Source organism: Syngnathus leptorhynchus, chromosome 7 (assembly GCF_054491065.1).
Source record: "Syngnathus leptorhynchus isolate UIUO chromosome 7, UIUO_Slep, whole genome shotgun sequence".
Taxonomy (NCBI): Eukaryota; Metazoa; Chordata; class Actinopteri; order Syngnathiformes; family Syngnathidae; genus Syngnathus; species Syngnathus leptorhynchus.
The window spans coordinates 6136617-6156843 of record NC_141201.1 but is presented as its reverse complement, the minus strand read 5'-3'; the positions used below and the strand labels follow the sequence as shown (position 1 = coordinate 6156843).

At 38.1% G+C, this 20227-nt stretch overlaps 4 protein-coding genes and 1 long non-coding RNA gene across 12 annotated transcripts in view; 1 reads left to right on the top strand and 4 right to left on the bottom strand.

The window, feature by feature from the left end:
* Positions 1–461, bottom strand: part of mecom (MDS1 and EVI1 complex locus) — a 96037-nt gene extending 95576 nt beyond the window's left edge. The window contains exons 1-2 of the mRNA XM_085916174.1: positions 289–461; positions 142–160 (exon numbers count right to left, since the gene is read on the bottom strand). The gene's annotated coding sequence lies outside the window, so the exon portion shown is untranslated. The remainder of the gene's footprint in view (positions 1–141; positions 161–288) is intronic.
* LOC147054422 (uncharacterized) lies at positions 37–9263 on the top strand. 2 transcript variants are annotated; one of them, XR_015066659.1, is made up of 4 exons: positions 37–243; positions 7567–7711; positions 8021–8128; positions 8296–9263. It is a non-coding gene; the product is annotated as an uncharacterized LOC147054422 (long non-coding RNA). The 2 variants fall into 2 exon arrangements; XR_015066660.1 differs by lacking the exon at positions 37–243 and adding an exon at positions 6678–6727.
* LOC147054423 (transcription factor 7-like) lies at positions 1724–7613 on the bottom strand. 2 transcript variants are annotated; one of them, XM_085916191.1, is made up of 8 exons: positions 7473–7613; positions 6049–6126; positions 5859–5976; positions 3101–3162; positions 2941–3018; positions 2540–2699; positions 2306–2413; positions 1724–2227 (listed from the first exon to the last, which is right to left on the bottom strand). In XM_085916191.1, the coding sequence occupies exons 2-8, from the start codon at positions 6120–6122 to the stop codon at positions 2192–2194; spliced, it is 636 nt and encodes a 211-aa protein (XP_085772317.1). In that variant the 5' UTR covers positions 6123–6126; positions 7473–7613; the 3' UTR covers positions 1724–2191. The 2 variants fall into 2 exon arrangements, with proteins under 2 accessions (XP_085772317.1, XP_085772316.1); XM_085916190.1 differs by having other exon boundaries at positions 5859–6126.
* Positions 9136–12458, bottom strand: LOC147054421 (uncharacterized). 5 transcript variants are annotated; one of them, XM_085916186.1, is made up of 9 exons: positions 12381–12442; positions 12017–12078; positions 11606–11891; positions 11441–11502; positions 11297–11371; positions 10734–10893; positions 9815–9922; positions 9691–9745; positions 9136–9465 (listed from the first exon to the last, which is right to left on the bottom strand). In XM_085916186.1, exons 2-9 carry the CDS (start codon positions 12055–12057, stop codon positions 9338–9340), a joined length of 915 nt encoding a protein of 304 aa, XP_085772312.1. In that variant the 5' UTR covers positions 12058–12078; positions 12381–12442; the 3' UTR covers positions 9136–9337. The 5 variants fall into 5 exon arrangements, with proteins under 5 accessions (XP_085772312.1, XP_085772313.1, XP_085772314.1 ...); XM_085916187.1 differs by lacking the exon at positions 12381–12442 and adding an exon at positions 12352–12366; XM_085916188.1 differs by lacking the exon at positions 12017–12078 and having other exon boundaries at positions 12381–12458.
* Positions 12459–13571: 1113 nt separating this feature from the next.
* LOC147054420 (uncharacterized) lies at positions 13572–17087 on the bottom strand. Of its 2 annotated transcripts, none has more exons than XM_085916567.1 (8): positions 16992–17087; positions 16292–16549; positions 16161–16222; positions 15703–15777; positions 15464–15608; positions 14731–14838; positions 14610–14661; positions 13572–14537 (listed from the first exon to the last, which is right to left on the bottom strand). In XM_085916567.1, exons 2-8 carry the CDS (start codon positions 16544–16546, stop codon positions 14314–14316), a joined length of 921 nt encoding a protein of 306 aa, XP_085772693.1. In that variant the 5' UTR covers positions 16547–16549; positions 16992–17087; the 3' UTR covers positions 13572–14313. The 2 variants fall into 2 exon arrangements, with proteins under 2 accessions (XP_085772693.1, XP_085772694.1); XM_085916568.1 differs by having other exon boundaries at positions 13572–14534.
* Between the last annotated feature and the right edge of the window lie 3140 nt (positions 17088–20227).

Here is a 20227-nt window from a genome sequence, read left to right as displayed (position 1 = left end):
TTTAATTGTGCAATAACACAGAGCGGGAGAGTTTTTTTGTGCTGGAAATTATATTGTGATCATCATAAATTGCACTTCGAAACGCTTCGGTGGAAAATCTTGAACCACTTAACTGTGGGTGATTATGAAAGATGGTTTCACCTGAGTTAGCTTGGTAAACCTAAAAAAAAAAAAGATGGACATATTTATATTTGTTATTAAAACAATTCAGAAGCGTGTTCCTGCATGTCTGCAACAGCAAAGGTAAGTGACAATTGATCAGCTCTGAACAACCTTTAAAATACTCACATAATTGTGAACTGCATCAACTTGGAACCACGAGCAATCAAAACAAACATTAAATGTTGACAAAACAAAAACATCCCAAAAGCCTTAAAAGCTCGCTTTAGCGTTAATAAAACATGAATGCCCTTATTTTGACAACAGTCCCAATTTAGAGAAACGTTTCATTTATTGCACCTGAAATAAGCGCAACCGGATTGTGACTGGAATAAGCGCCAATAGGGAAATAAAAAATAAAATGGACATTTAAATAAATAGGTTATTGGCAAAATGTTTGAGAGCGCTTTAAACAACAAAAAAGATTTGCCTCAGCGAGAATATTGTATTCAGGTATTGTATGTATAGAAGCCAAACTCCCCACTCCTTTTCAAATGTGTTAATTATAGAGTCGAGTGCATCAAGGGAGAAATTAACTCAAGTTTAGTTTGAGATTTGAACTGTAACTTCTCCCAAAATCAATTTTACGAGGAAATATTTGTATGCCACTATAATTCTAACAATGTATGTTCCACGATTGCATTATTTGTATGTTTTATTCATTTAAAAAATCCTGACAAATACGTTAAGCCCATTGCTTGCTGACATACGAAAACCTTTTGACTTTTGAGCGAGTCAGTGCCGCTTCAGTATCCTTAACCTATTTACATATTGGTCCAATTATGCAAGGGACACTTTGTAATAACCATATTAAACAACAGAGGGGGCACTTGGCCTTGCAGAAGCAGCACAAAGTTTTTAAAAGTGCACTTATTGAAGAACGTCAAACCGCAAAGAAAAAGTTGTCAACATGCTTTAGACTATACTACCCTCTAGTGGATGTTTTGTGTAATGTTGGAGGATTCAGATGAAAAGCGCGGTCCCTTAATGTAGGATCCAAGTTGCGCGTTGCAACAATTCAATATACGTTAAAGGGTTTTCCACTGGAACCAACATTTTTTTGATTGTCTTATAGGCGCGATGCACGTTTAAAGAACATAAAATTAAAAACAATTACAAAACTATTCAGTAAAAGGCATGAAATATTGTATGCTGTATTGAAAATACATTTGGGAGTATTGATGTTTTTTTTTAATTGAATTAAGAGCTCGAGGAGAATTTCTCATCGAGGGCGAAAGGGAATCGTTCTGAAGAACCACAAGGTTTCTATCAACCAGCAACCCATTTTTTTTTCATTACCTGTCTGCAACCCACCCATAATCAATGCATTACCCAAATTTTGGTTTAAACAAAACAGCAGCAAATCATTACAATAAAGGAAGCATATATTAAAAATGTAGTATTGCTAATCTTACACGTGTAAGTGAAATGTATCAGCACGCGTGCAAGCAAGCACACACACGTAATCAACTCATCCCCATCAATCTAGCTGATGCTCCTGTTGCATCAGCTCTGTGATCTCAGAGACGTCCGAGACAAGAAATCAATAGGACAGTCGATCAGCTTTATTTACCTTCGTTTCCAGCTTTATTTACCTTCGTTTCCAGTAAGAGAGGAAAGCAAAAATCCTACCTAAATTTCCGGTTATTCGCCAGTTAATAAATAGTTCCTACGGTTATTCGCCAGTTAATAAATAGTTCCTACAAATTGATGAGCTACTTCCCGCACAAGTAGCTTGATCTCACGTAATCATGATTAATAAATACAAACACGGTCCTAAAGTCAACTTCTTCATCAAGCTATTCATTGCGTTTTTTTTCTCATTGCATTACAACACAAAACATTTTGCACCTTTTTTTTTGATGGATACAATAATGGTCTCTATGTATGGTTGCAAATGATCAATATTTGTACATTTTCTGGATTGCCTGTGACAGACACTCGTGTGGTTGATGACGTCCGTAACGAGGCCAGTTCAACACGGTCCACGTTTTTTGTTTTTCTCCACTTCAGGAGCCAGCATTGTTATATCTTAGTCCCTGATTCTTTTATTGTATCTCTTTTTTCCCTGCAAAGAAGCAAATCATTTGATATCATATCATATAAGCGGGGTCAATGTTTTATTTCGGCATAGAGTCACACTTACATAGTTGTGGCGACAAGACCAGTCCGGATGCTGTTGAGCGTGAAGTCTTCTCTCTTCCTCAGCTTGCTCATAGTACTTGCCCTTCTCTTTATCGGGAAGCAAATGCCACTGCAGTTAAACAAATGATACATTTAGAGTAAAGCACAGAAAGAAATGTCAAAGAGGGATGGATCTTTTCCCACGCATGCTGATATCAACAATCAGACCAAATGTAAGCATTTTGCTCCCACTTACCATCTTTCCTAAAGTCTCGTTTATAACAGCTATATTTGTTGAGGCCGACTTGGCCTTGACTGCTTGTCTATGTTCCTTCGAGAACAACATGAAGGCATTTAGAGGCTTCTTGACATATGTTTGCTCTGTAACTTGGTCCTCCACTTTTTTAGATTTCTTCCTGAAATGGAAGAATTGGAGTGTCAGTCATCTGACATGAAGAATACTTATAATTTTAGACAAACACAAAAATGGTGGACCTCTTTTGGGTGGGTCACGTATTTTTCAGATGTGCACTGAGGCTTCTACTAAGTTCCTCATGTTAAACTAACTAAGTAACTCATGTTAAAAAAATGCATTCTGAGATTTATTTCCAGAAATAGCTTTTTTATTTCCTACTATTGTTTGTAAAATGGTCTTACTTTATCTTGGGAATGTTGGCAGGAAGGGGAGCAGCAATGTTAGGAGGAGCTGTAACTTTGTATAAAAGCTCACCATTCCTAAACAAAGACATGGCCACGAAGATGAATCAAACTTTTGTCTAAAATTGCAGGGACCATTTCAATACTGCTCGGTACTTACAGTAAGCCAACAGGACGCATATTCATGCCATTAGGAAGCAGCACCTCCGGTACAAAGTTGGTCTGAAGGTGAAACAGATAAGACATGAATATACAGATAGAACAAAATCAGTTAAGTCCTTGTAAAATATCTTTTTCTAAATATGTATTGTCAAAATGTCAACTACTATTCATAATTTTGGGGTCACTTAGAAATGTCCATTTTTAGAATAAAATCGCTATATATTTTCAATGACTATTCGAGCTGCAAATGTCTACATCGGTGTGAAAAGGTCCATCTCCAACAACTATCTCTCCAGTGTTCTAATAGTCCAATGTGTTTTTTTTAATTGTGTGAGAAGGCTAATGCATGATTAGAAAACCCTTTATGCAATTGGAATACACTTAATTGTCTGGGTGACCCCAAACTTATTAACGATAGTGTATATTGTCACGATGTGGAATGTAAATTCAGCATGTAGCCCTTTCTGCACTAATTAAAGTAACACTGCTTAGAAGTGGAATGCACTCAAATTCCTTCACGCTGAACACTAGTCCGACTTGCTTCTTGGATGTTTCGCAAGACATTACTTTTAGCGATACGGTTATTGAACCTCAAACAAGTCGTCGGCCCTGCGTACACGAGCCGGTGACACGGCGCTATTTTCAGCACAATATGGGAACACGTCCTAAGCAACAATTCTGCCGTTGACGCCATCTGAACCCTAATCTGCAGTTCATTCATTGAACGTGTCATGAATCACTCACATGCCTTGACAGACTCCCTTGGTTGTGTGTTGCTCACACAAGTTAAGAGACCCAACAATTGTCTCTTTTCCTCTCATTTACTCAATGTGTAGTTTGTTAAGATGATGAGGATGGAGCGTGTATGTGTCTGTTGTTGAAGAGTATCCCCCACGAGTAGTCAACGTCGGAATGACTCAAGGTGAATGAATCACGAGTCATATTCGCTTCGGTGTCAACCCTCAGTCGATGGAGATTCACCAGTAAGACACAAAAAGCAAAAAGTTCAGCACCTGGCCAGCATGCTGAGGCTGAGCTCAACTGACCACACAAAGGAATTCATGAAGTGCATTTACTCCAAAAATGTGTTCATTTGAACAAAATGTTCATGAACTACCATGATACGAGCTGCATTGGCAAATACTGTAAAGCAGCAATCAGGACTTTATGATTAGCTAACAGTCCTTTTCTAATAATAGCTCAATAATGAAAGTATATTGTGATTTCCTAGGAACTTTATTCAATGAAGTGATCATTTGGAATTTTAAACTTGCAGAGATTCCCACAAGTGTAGCATAGCCAGAAAGGTTTTCCTACCATTTTTAAGTCACCGCTGGTCGTGTGACGAATCATTAACATGATCCGTGTCTTTTTTATGTCAACAAATGTGATACATTAATAATAATAACAACAAAACTACTGTATTATATGTGTTTATTTGATGATTTATTCATGAAATAAAAATGTTGTATGGAACAAAAAATGAAATCTAAACAATACATAAATTGAACCGAGAGAAAGGCTCAAGGAAAACAGTGTAAAGTGTGAAGAGTGTAAAGAATTCAATTGAAGACAACAGTGCTTCATGTAACATTTAGAAATACAATTTAACCAGCAAGTTTTGTTTTGAATCAACGTTTAATTCAACTGTGGTGGCACCCCGTAGTGACGTACAAGAGAAGGATAAGGAGGCACCAACAAGAAATAGGATGTGATGCACTGAGTGCTGAACTGTAAATAAAGTCAATAAAAAAAATAAAAAAAAAACAAGACTGATTGCTGAATTTGCTGAGAATACCACACACACGGAACAAATCCGAATATCGTACAGGCCCCAGAAAGCTGAAATCACCGTGATATCGTAGCAGCCCAGCTCAAGCTCAGTATTTGTAACAGCGACATTCCCAAAGGACATAAGTTGCTCATTTTGCAACTACTTTTGATGAAGCTCGCTTTGTCAACACCAACTACTGGTAGCCCTACCAGTTTGCATGTTCTCCCTGTGCCTGCGCAGATTATGGATCTATGGACGTTTTGGATTCAGATATGCTAACAATTTTGCTCACTGGCCTTCCCGTGTGGAGTTTGCGTGTTCTCCCCGTGCCTGCGTGAGTTTTACTCCATGTACTGTGGTTTCTTCCCACATTCCAAAAACATGCATGGTGGGCCGACCGAGCACTCTAAATTGCCCGTAGGTGTGAATGTGAGTGCGGAATGGTTGCTCGTTTCTGCGTGCCCTGTGATTGGCTGGCAACCAGTTGGGTGTCCCCCGCCTACTGCCCCAAGTTCGCTTGGATGAGCAAAATGCAATTGTCGTAAAGAAATTGCAAATGCACCACACACGTTCTCAAATCACTGCACTGTCAAAACAGGAATTGATTTCCAAATCTCCTCTTTGGTTTATAAAGCTTTACATGCTATAGCCAACATTCTCATCAATTATGCTCCACAAAAAACTTATTTCTTGGAAACATTACGCAAGAGGAGGTAGCTTTAATTCAAACAGCCTGTCAGTCAAACTGACGACATCCGTGACCACTTTCACAAACTTGAAAACTTTTCACATCTGGTTTAGCGTAAATCATATGTACGTGTGAGTTTATGCTCACGTGTGTCCTGGACATGTATGTGATCTTCTGGTTTTGTTTTTTGAAAAGTTCTATCCAATTATGTTGTATCCTAAAAAGATTGGATTGATTTGACTGATTCATTGTGTGTGATTGTGTTCTCCACCAATGAATCTCTTGTTCGCTTACCTGGCCATGTATATGGGAAAGTGTCTCAATACTCTGGGGAAGCGGCTGGAGATTCTGGTGAGTCATTGGTACAAAGTGCATGCTGGGAGCAGCCATCACCGGAGTTGGCTGCATATAACTGTTTTGTATGGGAACAAAGCCATTATAGTCCCTGTGCTGGCTGCTTACTGCCTGAGGGTTGGTGTTGTACCTTGGCCCTTCAGGTCGTGACGGTTGAGCAGCATTTTGAGGAAGACATTTGGACGTGAAACCAGGCATTTCCATATCCCTGTGAAACCAAAATATGCACTCCCTTGTTAAAAGCTCCTTTGACATTCACTTGAAGTTGCGATTGGATCGTGACAATCCTCGACAATTTTCACTTCTGACATGTCAAGCTTTTAATGTGGATGAATGAAACTCACGTTTAGGTATCATTTGTTGACTGACAATATTTTACATGGACGTCTCGGTGCAATGGAATCACATGTGCCATTTGTTGTGTCACTAAGAGCGGCTTGGATGTCATCAAAAAGGCTTCTTTAGCACCATCACAGACATTGCTGGCACATCTTATTCTTTCACATCTATCATAATGTCTTTATTGTAGACAGTTTGGCCCTACTATACCACTGTCCTTCAAAAAAATAATCCATATTGCAGACTAACACTGTCCTTCAAAAAAGAATCCATATTGCAGACTAACTCAGTATTTAGACCACTAGCCATAAACGACCGGATCGTCCAAGTATTTTCAAATAGAATCAAATCATTTTGATTCAATTGTTTCAATACTGTGACACTACAATGAATAAACAAGCTAAAACCTTTAAAAAAGCCATCACAGTTGAGCTACATCTTAAACTGGAAGTAGTCGACATCTAAGGCAGGTAAGTCTTCATGCAAACATTGCAACTCCGTCATGTTTTCTGCTTTTTAAAATGATTTCTTCGATTGAAATGTTCCCAAATCTGCGACAGAGCATATCTTTTATCCTTTGTTCATCATTATCTTATCAGATCAACTTTCACAGTAAAAATATCAAATTGCAGTTTGTTTGGAACTTCTTTTCAATTCAATGTGTATGAGCTCTGAAATACAATCACTAACGTAAAACCTACCTCAGATGAGACTGTAAAAATTAAATTGGCTGATGTATAAATATAGCATTAAAAGCAAAAAATTTTTATCACTTTGATATAGAGACGTGCTTTTGATGATCAGATAAGTTTTTGCCTGAAGCAAAGCTAATCGTAACCACTTTGCCTTCACACACGACCTCTCCCCCAAATGTTCCATTCAAAGTGATTCCTCTGTTATTTGAAACCGTTGGGTAATCACAGACATGTATAACATTTGATGGTTTGTTTTAGTGTTGCTATATTGTTTCAGATAATTGCCAACATTAAGACTATTACAGAAATTCAGTAAGGGAGGGGGGGGGGACTATTTGGAGATGATGAAACGCAAGACTTAAATTAGACATTTAAATTGCATTGATAAACATCTGTCACATTTAACACAGTATAATGACTGATAATTAGTTTAAAACATATGTATTCATGTCATCCATTTAATACATGGATTGAATTTTCAATCATTATAGAATGGCTTATGAATGTTAACAGTACTTACTCAAGTAGTTCCCAGTAAAAGTTTGGTACGTTATTTCAACTGTCAGGTGAGCTTGCCTTTTTTGCCTCCAAATCCATCTGCTGTTGTGTTGCAGAGGACTGTCCTTAGAGTGGCCACTGATATCCAACACTGTCAAACTCAGATTGCCGTCAAAGACTTCAAAGCAGTGATGGCCTTTCGTGTGTGCACTTGGTGTACTTTGAGACATCATGCACATGATGCTACAATTCTTTACATAAGTATGATGTGCCACTTTCAAATCTTTTTTTTTGTTTTTGTTGGATGGGGTCAAAAGGTTGCTTGCAACTGGTAAACTGGGGATGGTTGAATTCATTTGGTATTAAATCTCAAGCATTACTGTCATTTCGATGCTAGGAGAGACAGATTGGTGTTTTTCCCACGATTGAAAAGAATTCCCATGTGACTCAATGAAAATATTTCTGAGAGTCTTTGGTGAGAATGTACAAAAGCGAAAGCATTACAGCCTGCTTATCTTTCACCTTAGGTGAAATGAGTCAGACTTGATTGATTTGGTTCTGTCTCAACAGGTTACCTGGACGATCAGTTTTGACTGAAATGGAAGATGAGCAGGAAGAGTAGCAGAAGCAGACATGTTTACTTTTGAAGGCAGCATAGCGCGTTCACCTGAGTATCTGGTACATTAAGCATACATGCTTTTGTGTGACAATCCGTTTAGAAATAATGGCTGCGGTCCAAAATGTCATTTTGAGGAGTCCGCACATTGTAGTACATCATGTTCTTGTCTGATTTGTTTGTTATTGCTGTTCCGTTTCTCACTTGTGCTTTGTCTTTTGTCCTGTAGATGGTGCAGTGAGCTTTCATGTCCCTCTTGTTCTTTTTCTTTGTGCTCTGGATTGATAGTGAATCACTCAAAGGAGTTCTCGGACTGCTCTACTGTGATCTGTGCGTGAACGGTGGGACATACAGGTACCAAAACTTCCAGCTGATTGGTCGATGCAGCCATTTGTGTCTGCAAGCCTACCCAGATTTTTGTTTTGACCAATCACAAAAAAAAAATCGGACGGATAATATCGTCATTGGTATGCAACAGTTGCCCAGTTGGGAACATTATGGCGTTGTGTGTTAGTTGTCGCTTTTTTAATGTCACCATGTGAGTGAAGGGTGTCTTGGGAAAATATTAGCTGATGTAGCATTTTTTTTTTTTGTCAATGTCACTAACTGAAGATGAAGAAGGCCTTTGCAACTCAAAACACAGCCAATGACTTTGCTTTGCACTTTAACTGGCGGTGCAAATGCAGTGAAAAATCGGAAATGTGATACGATATTTGAAAAAGTAGGGCATGCAGTCTCAGCTGCCTTTGTCGTGCGTGATTTTACAAATAGACTCTCACTAAATCGTTTAGAAGTGCTCGATAGTGCATGGACTCATCTGTCCTTTTGTTCCTGTGCCCACCAAACAGATTTGTGGTTTTGTGTATTAGCTTCTTATAGTTTCATGTGAATGCCTTTTGATATGGATGAGGTTGCGCAATGGATCAATGCACAAAATCAAATTTCTCGCTAGTTTAATACTTATGTCCGTTTGCAAATATAATTAATCCAGTGAATGATGTGCAAAATTGTCGGGTGTCATGAATGTGAATAAAATAGGCATTAGTCGGGAAACTTTGTGAATAAATCATTTAATGTGATTTGTCAATATATAAATGAATACTATTGTAGCAAGCCTTTTTTCATACAAAAATAAAACTTTGGTTTCTACAATTTATGGCTGATAAGTTATCACTATACATCAACGATCTATGATTAAACCGCAAAAAATACTTTACAAGAATAAAAAAAAAAAAAAGGTGAGTGAGGTACTTGCTGCAACAATCTTGCATTTACGGTGGAGTTTTTTGTTCCGAAGAGAACTGTTCAGTTGTTGAATCCACTGACAAAGAAGCAGGGCTGTCTTCATCATCACTGTCTACCGCTCCTGGTTCTTCCTGAAGTTCAGACGTCGATGTTGCTGCAGATATTAAATATTCAGGGAACACATGAAATAGAAAAACAGAAAAAGGTTCACTATGACAGTAAAAGTACATACAATATTTTGATTACACCTTCAATAAATGCACATTTTGGACACATTTCTTATCCCATCAATTTGATGTCATCCTTTAACATAAATTTCTTTTCAATATTTTCTTGGCAGATTCAGTTACATTAAATGACATGATAAATATTGCCTTACCCTGCACACTGCCAGTGGTTAAGTCCCGAATTCTTTTATTGTACCTTTTCTTGCCCTATAGTTGGGGAGAATAACACATTAAGTCTATAAACAATGTTGATGTATGCAAATGAGTCAAACCCACATAGTTGTGACGACAGGACCAGTCCGGATGCTGTTGGGAGTGCAGTCTCTTCTCTTTTTCAGCTAGCTCATAGAACTTGGCTTTCTCCTCCTCTGGTAGCAAATGCCACTGTGTTGAACACATTTTACAATGAACACACAAACAACTCCAGCATAACCCATACGGCCACATCGAAGTATGACATTTATTAACTCTACGCTCATACACAAAAATGAGTATATTTTAAGTCCATTTAAATCAGGGGTGCCTAATATTTCCAAGCAAAAGGACTGAAGCATCTGAGGGCAGCATAACAGATGTGCATCTACAAGAACCTTGGAGTTAAATAAGAAAATAGCAACCATGAGCAGCCAAATAACTAAAGAGGTCACAAAAGGTCAGCTGAATGACAAGAATAAGATGCCGGCCATTAACACCTACTATATGCGCCCTGCCAGTAATCAGATACGCCACTGGCATGTTACCCTGGCCACTGGAAGAAATGCAAGCCACTGATAGAGAGCCAAGAAAGTTCCTTACGATGCATGGAGAGTTCCACCCTAAGTTTAGCATCCTGAGGAGCGGAAAGAACCAGGCTATAGACTAGTGAGAGTTGGGCATTATCCAGGAGGACACAACAATATCAAGGTGATGGCCACCAGGGACGATCTGTTTAATGATTGCCTCAAGCAAGAGAAGCCCAAAAAGGAGAAGGAGCAAGATGGACAGTCATGGAAAGACAAGCAAGTGACCGATATTGAGAGCCTGAAAATTCTGGTACACGAGCTGACCTTAAAGTAGGTGAGGAAACGATTTGATTATAAATAAAAAATACGTAGGTAGTCATTTAAAAAGCAGCTCCCAAGGCAAAAAAAAAAAGTGTGGCCACCCCTGATTTAAATGCTAAATCCTATTAGTATTTGAAGAACATAGCACTTACCATCTTTCCTAAGGTTTCATTTATAACAGCAATATTGGTTGAGGCAGACCTGTCCTTCACTGCTTGCCGATGTTCTTTTGAGAACAACATGAAGGCATTTAGTGGCTTTTTGACGTATGTTTGCTCTGTGTATTGGTCGTCTACTTTTTTGGGTTTCTTCCTAAAATAGAACATACCAATTTCAGTTTATGATGCCGTTATGAGAAAATCAGGATGTTCTACTTCCACAAATACAACCTAAACCTTTTTTTTTTTTTTTTTTTTAAACGTGGCCTTTTTCAAACGGTACTATTGGTTTTCTCTCATTCTTTATTGTAAAGTAACACACAGCTGGTGTTCTGGGTTGAAAAAAATGGGCTTTATTCTTTAGAGCAGGGGTATTCAAAATACAAATCCTAAGGGGCCACATTTTTTTCTCCCATAGTAAGTTAAAGAGCCATATGTCAAAGTCGGTTCGGTAATGTGATAATACTGTAATATTTCAAACAAAATGTTCTTTTTTTTTGGAAAAGATATTTGCACCAAGCAGTAAAACAGCAACAAATGTAATAGCAAGATCTTACTTTGGCTTGGTGACAGCGGGCGGCGGAGGAGCAGTAAAGTTCGCAGTTGTGACTTTGTACAACAGCTCTCCATTCCTTCATCACAAAGTAGGCTTGTTTAGTTCGAATATTTCAGTCGTGAGAATGTAAATCTGTATTACTTACAATAATCCAACAGGACACATTTTCATGCCATTAGGCAACATAACTTCTGGTACAAAATTGGTCTAGAAACATACAGAGAGGAAATGCAACAGTTTTAATGGAACAATAACAAAACTGCAAATTCAGATGACTCCATCCAAGTCTCTTAAAAATGTCTCATTTTACCTGTCCAGGAATGTGTGGACGAGTCTCAATGTTCTGTGGAAGAGGTTGAATATTCTGATGGCTCATTGGCACAAAATGCATGCTCGGAGGAGCCATTAATGGATTTGGCTGCAGAAAACTGTTCTGTAGAGGTACATAACTGTTTTGGATGGGGATAAAGCCATTAAAACCTCTGCTCGGGCCCACTGGCCGAGGGTTTGTGTTGTAAACTTGGGTGGCAGTTCGAGATGGTAGAGCGTTGTTTGGAGGTAAACGGTTGGCGGTAAAACCTGACATGTCCTTGTCGCTGTAAAATACAAACAACAACAACAAAAAACACAACCTTACTTGTTATATCCAATTAAAACCTTTAGAACATTCATGCTCAGTGCTTGTGTGATATTTCAGCAGTTATAAAATTTATTCCAACACCTGAAGACAATGCCAGGGATTATTTGGCTCTTGTGACACATATTGAGAAGGGAGATGATTTTCTGTTGGCAATAACACACAATAATATGGTCATTTATATTATAGTTGACTGAAGTAATGTTCTTTTGAGATGATCCAATTCATAATTATGTCAGCAAATGTTAATATTCCATCGTGATTTGGGTAACCTAACGAACAAATTGAACAATTATTCAATCTGAGTTCTATTGAAAATAGAGTTTTAATAATAGTTTTAATAAAGCTAGTTTTCATCCGTAATCCCGAGACGGGCCAATATATAAGAAAATGCTGGCAAAATTTCTTGAGGTACTTACTCAGGTCATTCCCAATGTAACATACGTACCTTGCTTATATATATTGACGGAATGGTGATGGAGGTTTACTTTTCTGGACTTGTATTGTTCATATGACGCGTTTGGATGGCCTCTGTATCACACATTGTAGAGCACGCTGCACATTCAACACACGCTGACACAGCTGTGATGTCAGAGACATCAAAACAGATTTGGTCTTTTATGTGACTTTTGGGATGCTTTAGGGCATCACCTTGCACCATGATGAATTTCACGCATCACTTTACATGATTATGTGAATGATCATACACAACTTTGCATGATGATTTACACCATGCACAACATTGAATTCATTTTTGGGAGTTCTCTGAATCAGTGATGGCATCCTCCAGCAATAAGACTTGACAGCTTGCTGCGTTATCACTCAGTCTTTCTAAAAGATTGGATTGTTAAAAAAAAAAAAACAGGATCCTTGGTCTGCAGAGGAGTTTCATTTCTATGCTGATGACTTAAACTTAATTTACACGTAAGTTTTAACGCGCCATATCAAAATAGCTCATTTAAATCCAGTAAATATTTGTATACCAAGGACCATCAATGCTAATGAACCTAAATCAAGGTGAGTGGATGTGGATGATACCGAACCCTTCCTCTCTGCCTTGTGTCTCTTCAAAATGGCTTCTGTGTACTTTATATTTGGTTCTTCAATCATTTTACCACTAGCAGTCACTACAGTCACGCCGATTGTAATTGTGGGGCCAGAATCAGGACATGGAAAGTTTTGCAGATGCAGGAGAAGTGAAGGAACCATCACGCGAGGACCTCTCACCTGGTCAATCCCAAGAGGACTTGCAATTAAGATAGAAAAATTTACCGTACCATGTTTTGATCGTATGAAAGGGTTCAGTGAACATTAGGTGAGAGTTTGTAATAGTTCAGCTTTCTCGGTGCATGTCCGTTGGCAGGGTGAGTTCATCAGAACCCAAATATTTTCTTCATCTCACCGAGTATAATCAATAAATGATTGTCCAAGTCAACCGTTGAGGATTGCTTCTCATTGCTTTATCCAGGCCTCAGAAGCAAAGAAGAGTCATCTCAGTTGAACCAGACAGGCCCTTTGTTGGGGTGTTCTTCACATGTGTTGGTCAGAAATCGGAAATAATTTCTTAATAGTTGATGCAAATGAAACTGAGCAACATTTCTCAAGCCATCAACCATTAGTATATAAAGTGATTTATTGTTTGTTTTCAGGAATTAAAAAACTTCAAAATACATTGCTCCATATTATTCCGCACAAGTTTTTAAGACATTTTGTAGGTCGTGAAGAATATAAAATACTAACTGTTTGAACTTGCACCATTAGGAAGTCATATTTACAAAAATCAAAGCTATTTAAATCAAAACAACATCTTGACAGCTCAAGTTAGCAGGTTGCCAATTCTTCCATGTTTGTGAATTCTCTACTTGTTTTTGTTAGCAGTACATGACAAAAGCCTCCAAGAGTTTGAACGTAAACCGCCTGAAAAATTCAAACCTATTTCAAATTTACACAATCAATTCAATCTGCAGGGGTAAATGCCATATTTCTTCCCAATTCAAAACTGAAAGATTACTTTTTGCTTTTTTCAAATCACATTGTTTAGGCTTTGATAGGCTCAAGTCTAGAAGCACCGTCATTGCCCAAACACTTCTGAACTTAAGTGCATTAATGTAATGCCAACATGTCAGAACAGTTTGTTTTCCCTTCCAGCATTTAAAAGAGGATAGAAAATAAACAACACATTCCATCTGCAAGATTCTTAATCATGTGTAACAACTGAAGACCGTGCATATATATATTTAAAAAAAAAAAAAAAAAGGGGAAATTTCAGAAGCCAGATTTTCTACATGCTGCAAGTCAGTCAGTCTGTTGTCTTCCAGTGCATCAGAATCCTCCCAATGTTTGCTAAAGGAACAATGTACACAATTAAAGTCCATCAAAAATCAACAGTCCGGAAGGAACCTTGACGATGAATGTTTGGGCGATCGAGACGGAGGGTGGGTAATCATCTGATTCAAGCCAGAGGGTTGTTTAAGGTATATTTGGGAAATGTGCTCTTCCAAGGAGAGTTCAACTGTTCTTGAACTCAGCGACAAGGAGTCGGGGTCGTCCTCAAAATCTGTTTCGGCTTGTCCACTTCCTTCCTCGACTTCTGGCACCAGGGCTGCTATGGATACCAAAATGTGGCTTATTCACTTTTTTTTTCATACATAATTAATTAAACACACACATTTCTTACCCTGCACACTGTTGGCATCTGGCTCCATATGATCACACTCCTCCTTTTTGCCCTACAAAAAAAAAAACAGGAAATATTAACCAATTTTATTTGTAGGAAAATAGCAATCAGTCCCACTTACATAGTTGTGCCTCCAGGACCAGTCTGGATGCTGCTGGGAGTGAAGTCGCTTCACTTTGTCAGCCAGCTCGTAATATTTGGCTTTCTCTTCCTGAGGTAGCAAATGCCACTATGTACAGACAAAAAAAAAGTACAAATTCTATAGCGCATGCTAAGAATATATAAAATATAAAAAGTCTAATTACTACTGTTCAAAGACAAGGTTTGCACGATAATAATGAAACGAGCCCAAGGTCATCATTTCTAAACATTTTTCCACTATTAATTTGGTCTATAACATGACCAAATAAAAATATATATAAATTTTGGAGAGGGTGTATAAAAATAAACAATTGAGATAATAAGCACCAGCAAAGTAATTTACAATACTGTATTTAGGTCACTACTATTACTATTTAAAGTTTCTGAGTACATGATTTGAAATCCCTCTGATTATCCCAAATGAATTTCCGATGTATTCCAACACTAGCCCCTTTCTTTCTAGGACCAGCCTGAACTTTTGGCCAACACTAACTGTTATCTGGAGCTTTTCCTAATTTCCTCCACATTGACAAAGGCAGTCCTTGTTCCAACTCTTACCACGACACTACACTGCAGTTTCTGGTGTTCTTGTGGCTCTACGTCATTTTATATTGACGTCAAACACATCTTTTGGAATTTTTCTTTTTTTTCATGTATTTTTGTAAGTGCACTTTATTGACAATGATGAACATCATGTGAGCGGTTGCGCTTACCATTCTTCCGAGGATCTTGTTTATATCTGCACTGTTTCTTAGGTGAGAATGGTGCCTAACAGCTTGTCGATGTTCCTTCATGAACAACATAAATGCATTTGGGGGCTTCTTGACATACGTCTGATCTGTTTTTTTGCTAATCTTCCTAAAGTTGGAGGAAAAAGAAATCATTGATTATTGCTTCTTCTAAACCATTTCTATACTTTCATATTATATGACATATTTAAAAAAAATCTTACTTGATCCTCGGAATGGTGGGTGGGAGAGGAGCAGCATAGTTTGGAGCTGTAACTTTATACAACAGCTCTCCATTCCTGAATAGTAAACAGAAACACATTACTATGATTAGATATTGCCTATTTCACTTTTGAATATGGTTAACAAACAAGAATTGTATATTAAATAAGATAAAATACCTCATAATAATTTCCAAATGCTTTTTATATTTATATCTTGGAGTAGAAAGATTTGCCTGTTGCAGATCCACTAACTTTTTCCTACATTTGTATTTTTCTATTGGGTTTTTTTTCATCACTTATTGTTCACGTTGTGTTATGTTCCTCTCTCATCTACTAACAATTTACATGTTGAACTGTGAAATTCAATCCTTCAGTAAAACCTGTACAACGTAATCATGACTAAAATAATCAAATAATTATTTTATAATTTACGTATGGTGTCAACTTTTATAACTTACAATAATCCAACAGGACGCATGTTCATGCCATTAGGTAGCATCACCTCTGGTACAAAGTTTGTCTGCAAGTGGAAAAAAGAAAACGGGCAGTGCGTGACAAAACATATTAGTCGATTTGAGTTTCAACCTACCTGATCAAACACCTGAGCAAGTGTCTCTGTGTTCTGGGGATGAGCTTGCACATTCTGATGAGTCATTGGTACAAATTGCATTCTGGTCGTCGCCATCATTGAACTTGCTTGCATGTAACAGTTTTGTATAGGAATGAAGCCATTGAACCCCCTGCTCTGGCTGGCAACCGGCTGATGGTTGGTGCTGTACCTTGATCCAGCAGTTTGAGCAGGATTTGGAGGTAGACCTTTGGGTGTGAAACCTGACATTTCCATTTTCTGGAACACGAAAACCCCCATTTTGTTAAATTCACCTGAATACTATTAGCGTGAACCACTACACCATCAGTGACTCACATTATAATAGAGGTCACCAAATCCGGTCCTCAAGAGCCCCTATCTTGCATTTTTTAAAATGTTTCCCTTTTCCAACACTCCTAATTAAAAATTATCCGAATAATTTACTGGTGATCATTTTGTACGTTGGAGGAGGGAAACATTTAAATTATGCAGGATGGCTGCCCTCTAGAACTGGATTAGTGATCTCTTCACCATGTCAAATTAAATCAAACTTTTCATACACAAAAATGCAAGTCAAAATGATCTGCAATTAAAACATTAAAAATAAAACAAAACAAAAAAGAAGCCCCCTCCTCTCTAACAAACAAATATATACAAGCCCACAAGTAGATAATTCCCCGTGATTGTTTTAGTATCTTACGATTATGTTCACTGACGGTTGAGGTTGTTTTTCTTGTCTGTGTATTCATATGATTAGTAGCACCTCAAGTCAGGATACTTGACGTCTATATTCATCATACTCACACCCTAAATGCAACAAATGCTGACACAGCTTTGTGGTCAAAGAATTCAAAGCATTGTTGACCTTTCATGTGTGTTTTGGGGTGCTTTGGCACATCACCTTATATGATGATGTACACAACATGAATTCACTTTACATGATGACATAAATTGGATTCATCACTTCACATTACATGATGCCGTGCTTAAAAATGAAACCTCTCACCTGGTCTTAGCTAAAATAAGCTTTAGTCCCCAGAATGTTGAAAAGGCTTGTATAAATGCAAATAATTCAAAAATGCCACAAGAAATTGACTTTTCAATGTACGACAATAATTTGAAAAGCATCTCACAAGCTCTGCAGAGATGAAGACACAGCAATGAATAACAATCCAAATCTAACCCATTATGGTAAGTTAACATTTTTTGTCATATATTGCATTGTAAGCATAGGATGGTTCAGTACACCATAGGTGTCAAACCTAAGGCCCAGGGACCAGATCCGGATCCCCCTATCACTTTATGTGGCCCGCAAAGGTGAATCATGTGACAACTCAAAGTTTAAAATATCAAAACTGTAAATTGTCTTTCTTTTAATAACAGTGAGATATTTTGTTGCAATCCATAAATTACAAATTTATTGAACTTTTTATTTTTTTTACTAGAATCTGTTGTATGTATGTGTGTAATATAAGGGGCCATCCATTTCTATTTAAGTCATCAATGGCCCCACAAGGGAAACCACAGCCACAATGTGGCCCACAACAAAATTTGTTTTGACACCCCTGGTCGGAACAGTCTCACTTGCAACCTATATACTGTATATTGTATACACATTCAAGTTTCGCAATACACATGACTTTTACTTCAGTTTGGAATTAAGACCACAAGGTGACAGTGTTTCTCTGCAACCGCTTCCTATACCCTTCCGCTGCTTCAAATAGCCAGTGAATTACGAGTACATAATAATGATATAATGAGTACATACATAACAGATTCACATCATTTCTATTTAAATCTGAAAATGTTGGATTCATTTCACCATGGGATCCTTCCCCCCTGTTAAATAATAGTAATCAGACATTTAAAGGAACTGTGTTCTGTCTGAGTATTTATTCGACATCATTGCATCAGTATATATCCGAAGCTTAGGTTCATAAGTAGGTCACTTAGGGTCATGGGTGAGACTGATGGTTTCTCTGCCAACTTTGGACTAGAGGCGGGATATACCCCGGACAGGTCACCTGACAATCACAGATTAATACTGTGTATTGTCCTCTTAACGTAAAATACATTTGCACAATTATAAATGTCTAACAAATGTTGCCTTTGGATTGAATTTGCCACACATGAGTAACGTACTGAAATGTAAACAGGGTCCTATTTTTAGCAGTGGTGTGATTTATTAGTTTACGGGGTCCAATTATAGCTAATTCAAACCTCTGCAAAACCCTGAAAAAGAGATAAACAGGTTTCCAAGGCAACCTCAGCCAGCATGACAAATTCGACCTGACAAATAGACATTAAAATGCTTGCAGATGAAATAACAAAATCCTCACTAGTACTTAAAACCTTTTTTTTTTTTTTTTTTGCGTGTGTGTGTGCTATTTTTTGGTCGGCGTTGTCACTAGCTTTACATAACCTGTTGGCTTTGTAGTGTTTACCGTGGTTCATCCACAGGGAGGATAGATCTAATTAAATCATGTCTCTCCTTTCCGCCCTCTGTCTCAGTGAGATGGTTTTGTGTGTGTCGTCAGAGCCGTGGGCAGGAAACAAGATCGATAACAAACAGTTTAAACCAAAGGGTGTGATTTTATTTTGCCTGTTTTTCTCTTTTCCACGAAGAATCCCAACGATGGAAAAGTTCAACAGCCCTGAATCATAAATTGTACTACTGCAAGGCTGAAATGGTTCAAACTAATAACAAGACCATAAATTGAAAAGTAATAAAAAAAAAATTGATAATAAAAATGAATGAATAAATAAACACATAAATACATAAATAAATAAATAAATAAATAAATAAATAGATAAATAAATAAATAGTTAAATAAATAAATACATAATCCCAAATTAAATGCTGTATAATTCAATTTATATATTGTGTTACACAGAGCTCCAATCTTTATTCTCCTTTTACATTCTGACTTTGTCTTCTTTCTTCTTTTGTCCGCCCTCAATTTAAAAAAAGCTTCAAAGTAGTTTAGGCGTGTCCCTCTCCATGGTAACAGCATCTCTCATGCTTACACATGCACCCACACTCCCACATCTCATAATTCTGTCCTAGCCAGCGCTCTATGGCTGTACCCTCCCCCCATGTGAATTACCTCCCCCCACACTGGCTTGCTCCCTTTCTCTCCCGTATTGCCTCAATCTCTCCTCCTCTGTCAGCCGCTCCACTGTTAATGCTGCGTTGACTGCAAGATGTTCACCCCGGCTTGCAAGGGAACTTCAGGGGAGGCGAGGTAAGCCAGTGGCTGCTGACACTGATGGGAGAAGCAGGCGTTTTGGTTTTTTTTTTGTTGTTGTTGTTGTTTTTGTATGATGAGTGTGAGAACTCTCCAGATGGAGACAAGAGGCAGCATGAGTTGCTGGCTTTGAACGACTCCTCAGCATTTGCACAAAGCAAGTGAAGAGCTATTTTAAGGATTTCTTGACTTGAGAGTACTCAATATCCTTGAACTCTGGATTTATTTCTGGTGTTGGTGCGTGTACAGTACATGCACAAGTGTGAATGGAAGCGTGATGGCATGCAAATTGTCTTCCGTGTACTGCTGCAATGTCTGGTCATGGTCGGCACGTTCTTTATCAGACCATATGGCACGTGTGTGCGTGTGTGTGTGCAGGCGTGCGTGTGTGTGTGTGTGTGTGTGTGTGTGTGTGTGTGTGTGTGTGTGTGTGTGTGTGTGTGTGTGTGTGTGTGAGACGAGTGAGTGGCAACATGAAGTTATGTACGTGGGTGGTGAAGAAGAGTACGTCCCTATTTTCATTCAATCAACTGCAAATATCGCTTGGTGAAGTTGCAGTGAAGCAAACATAGCCAATGATGGAGAGAAGGCAAAATGTATTTTCAGGCTGAAGATTGGACTGACATTATTTATTGGCTAGCATACGGTCACTCTTACATGTCAGTTAATGGGTGAATCCCAGTTCAAG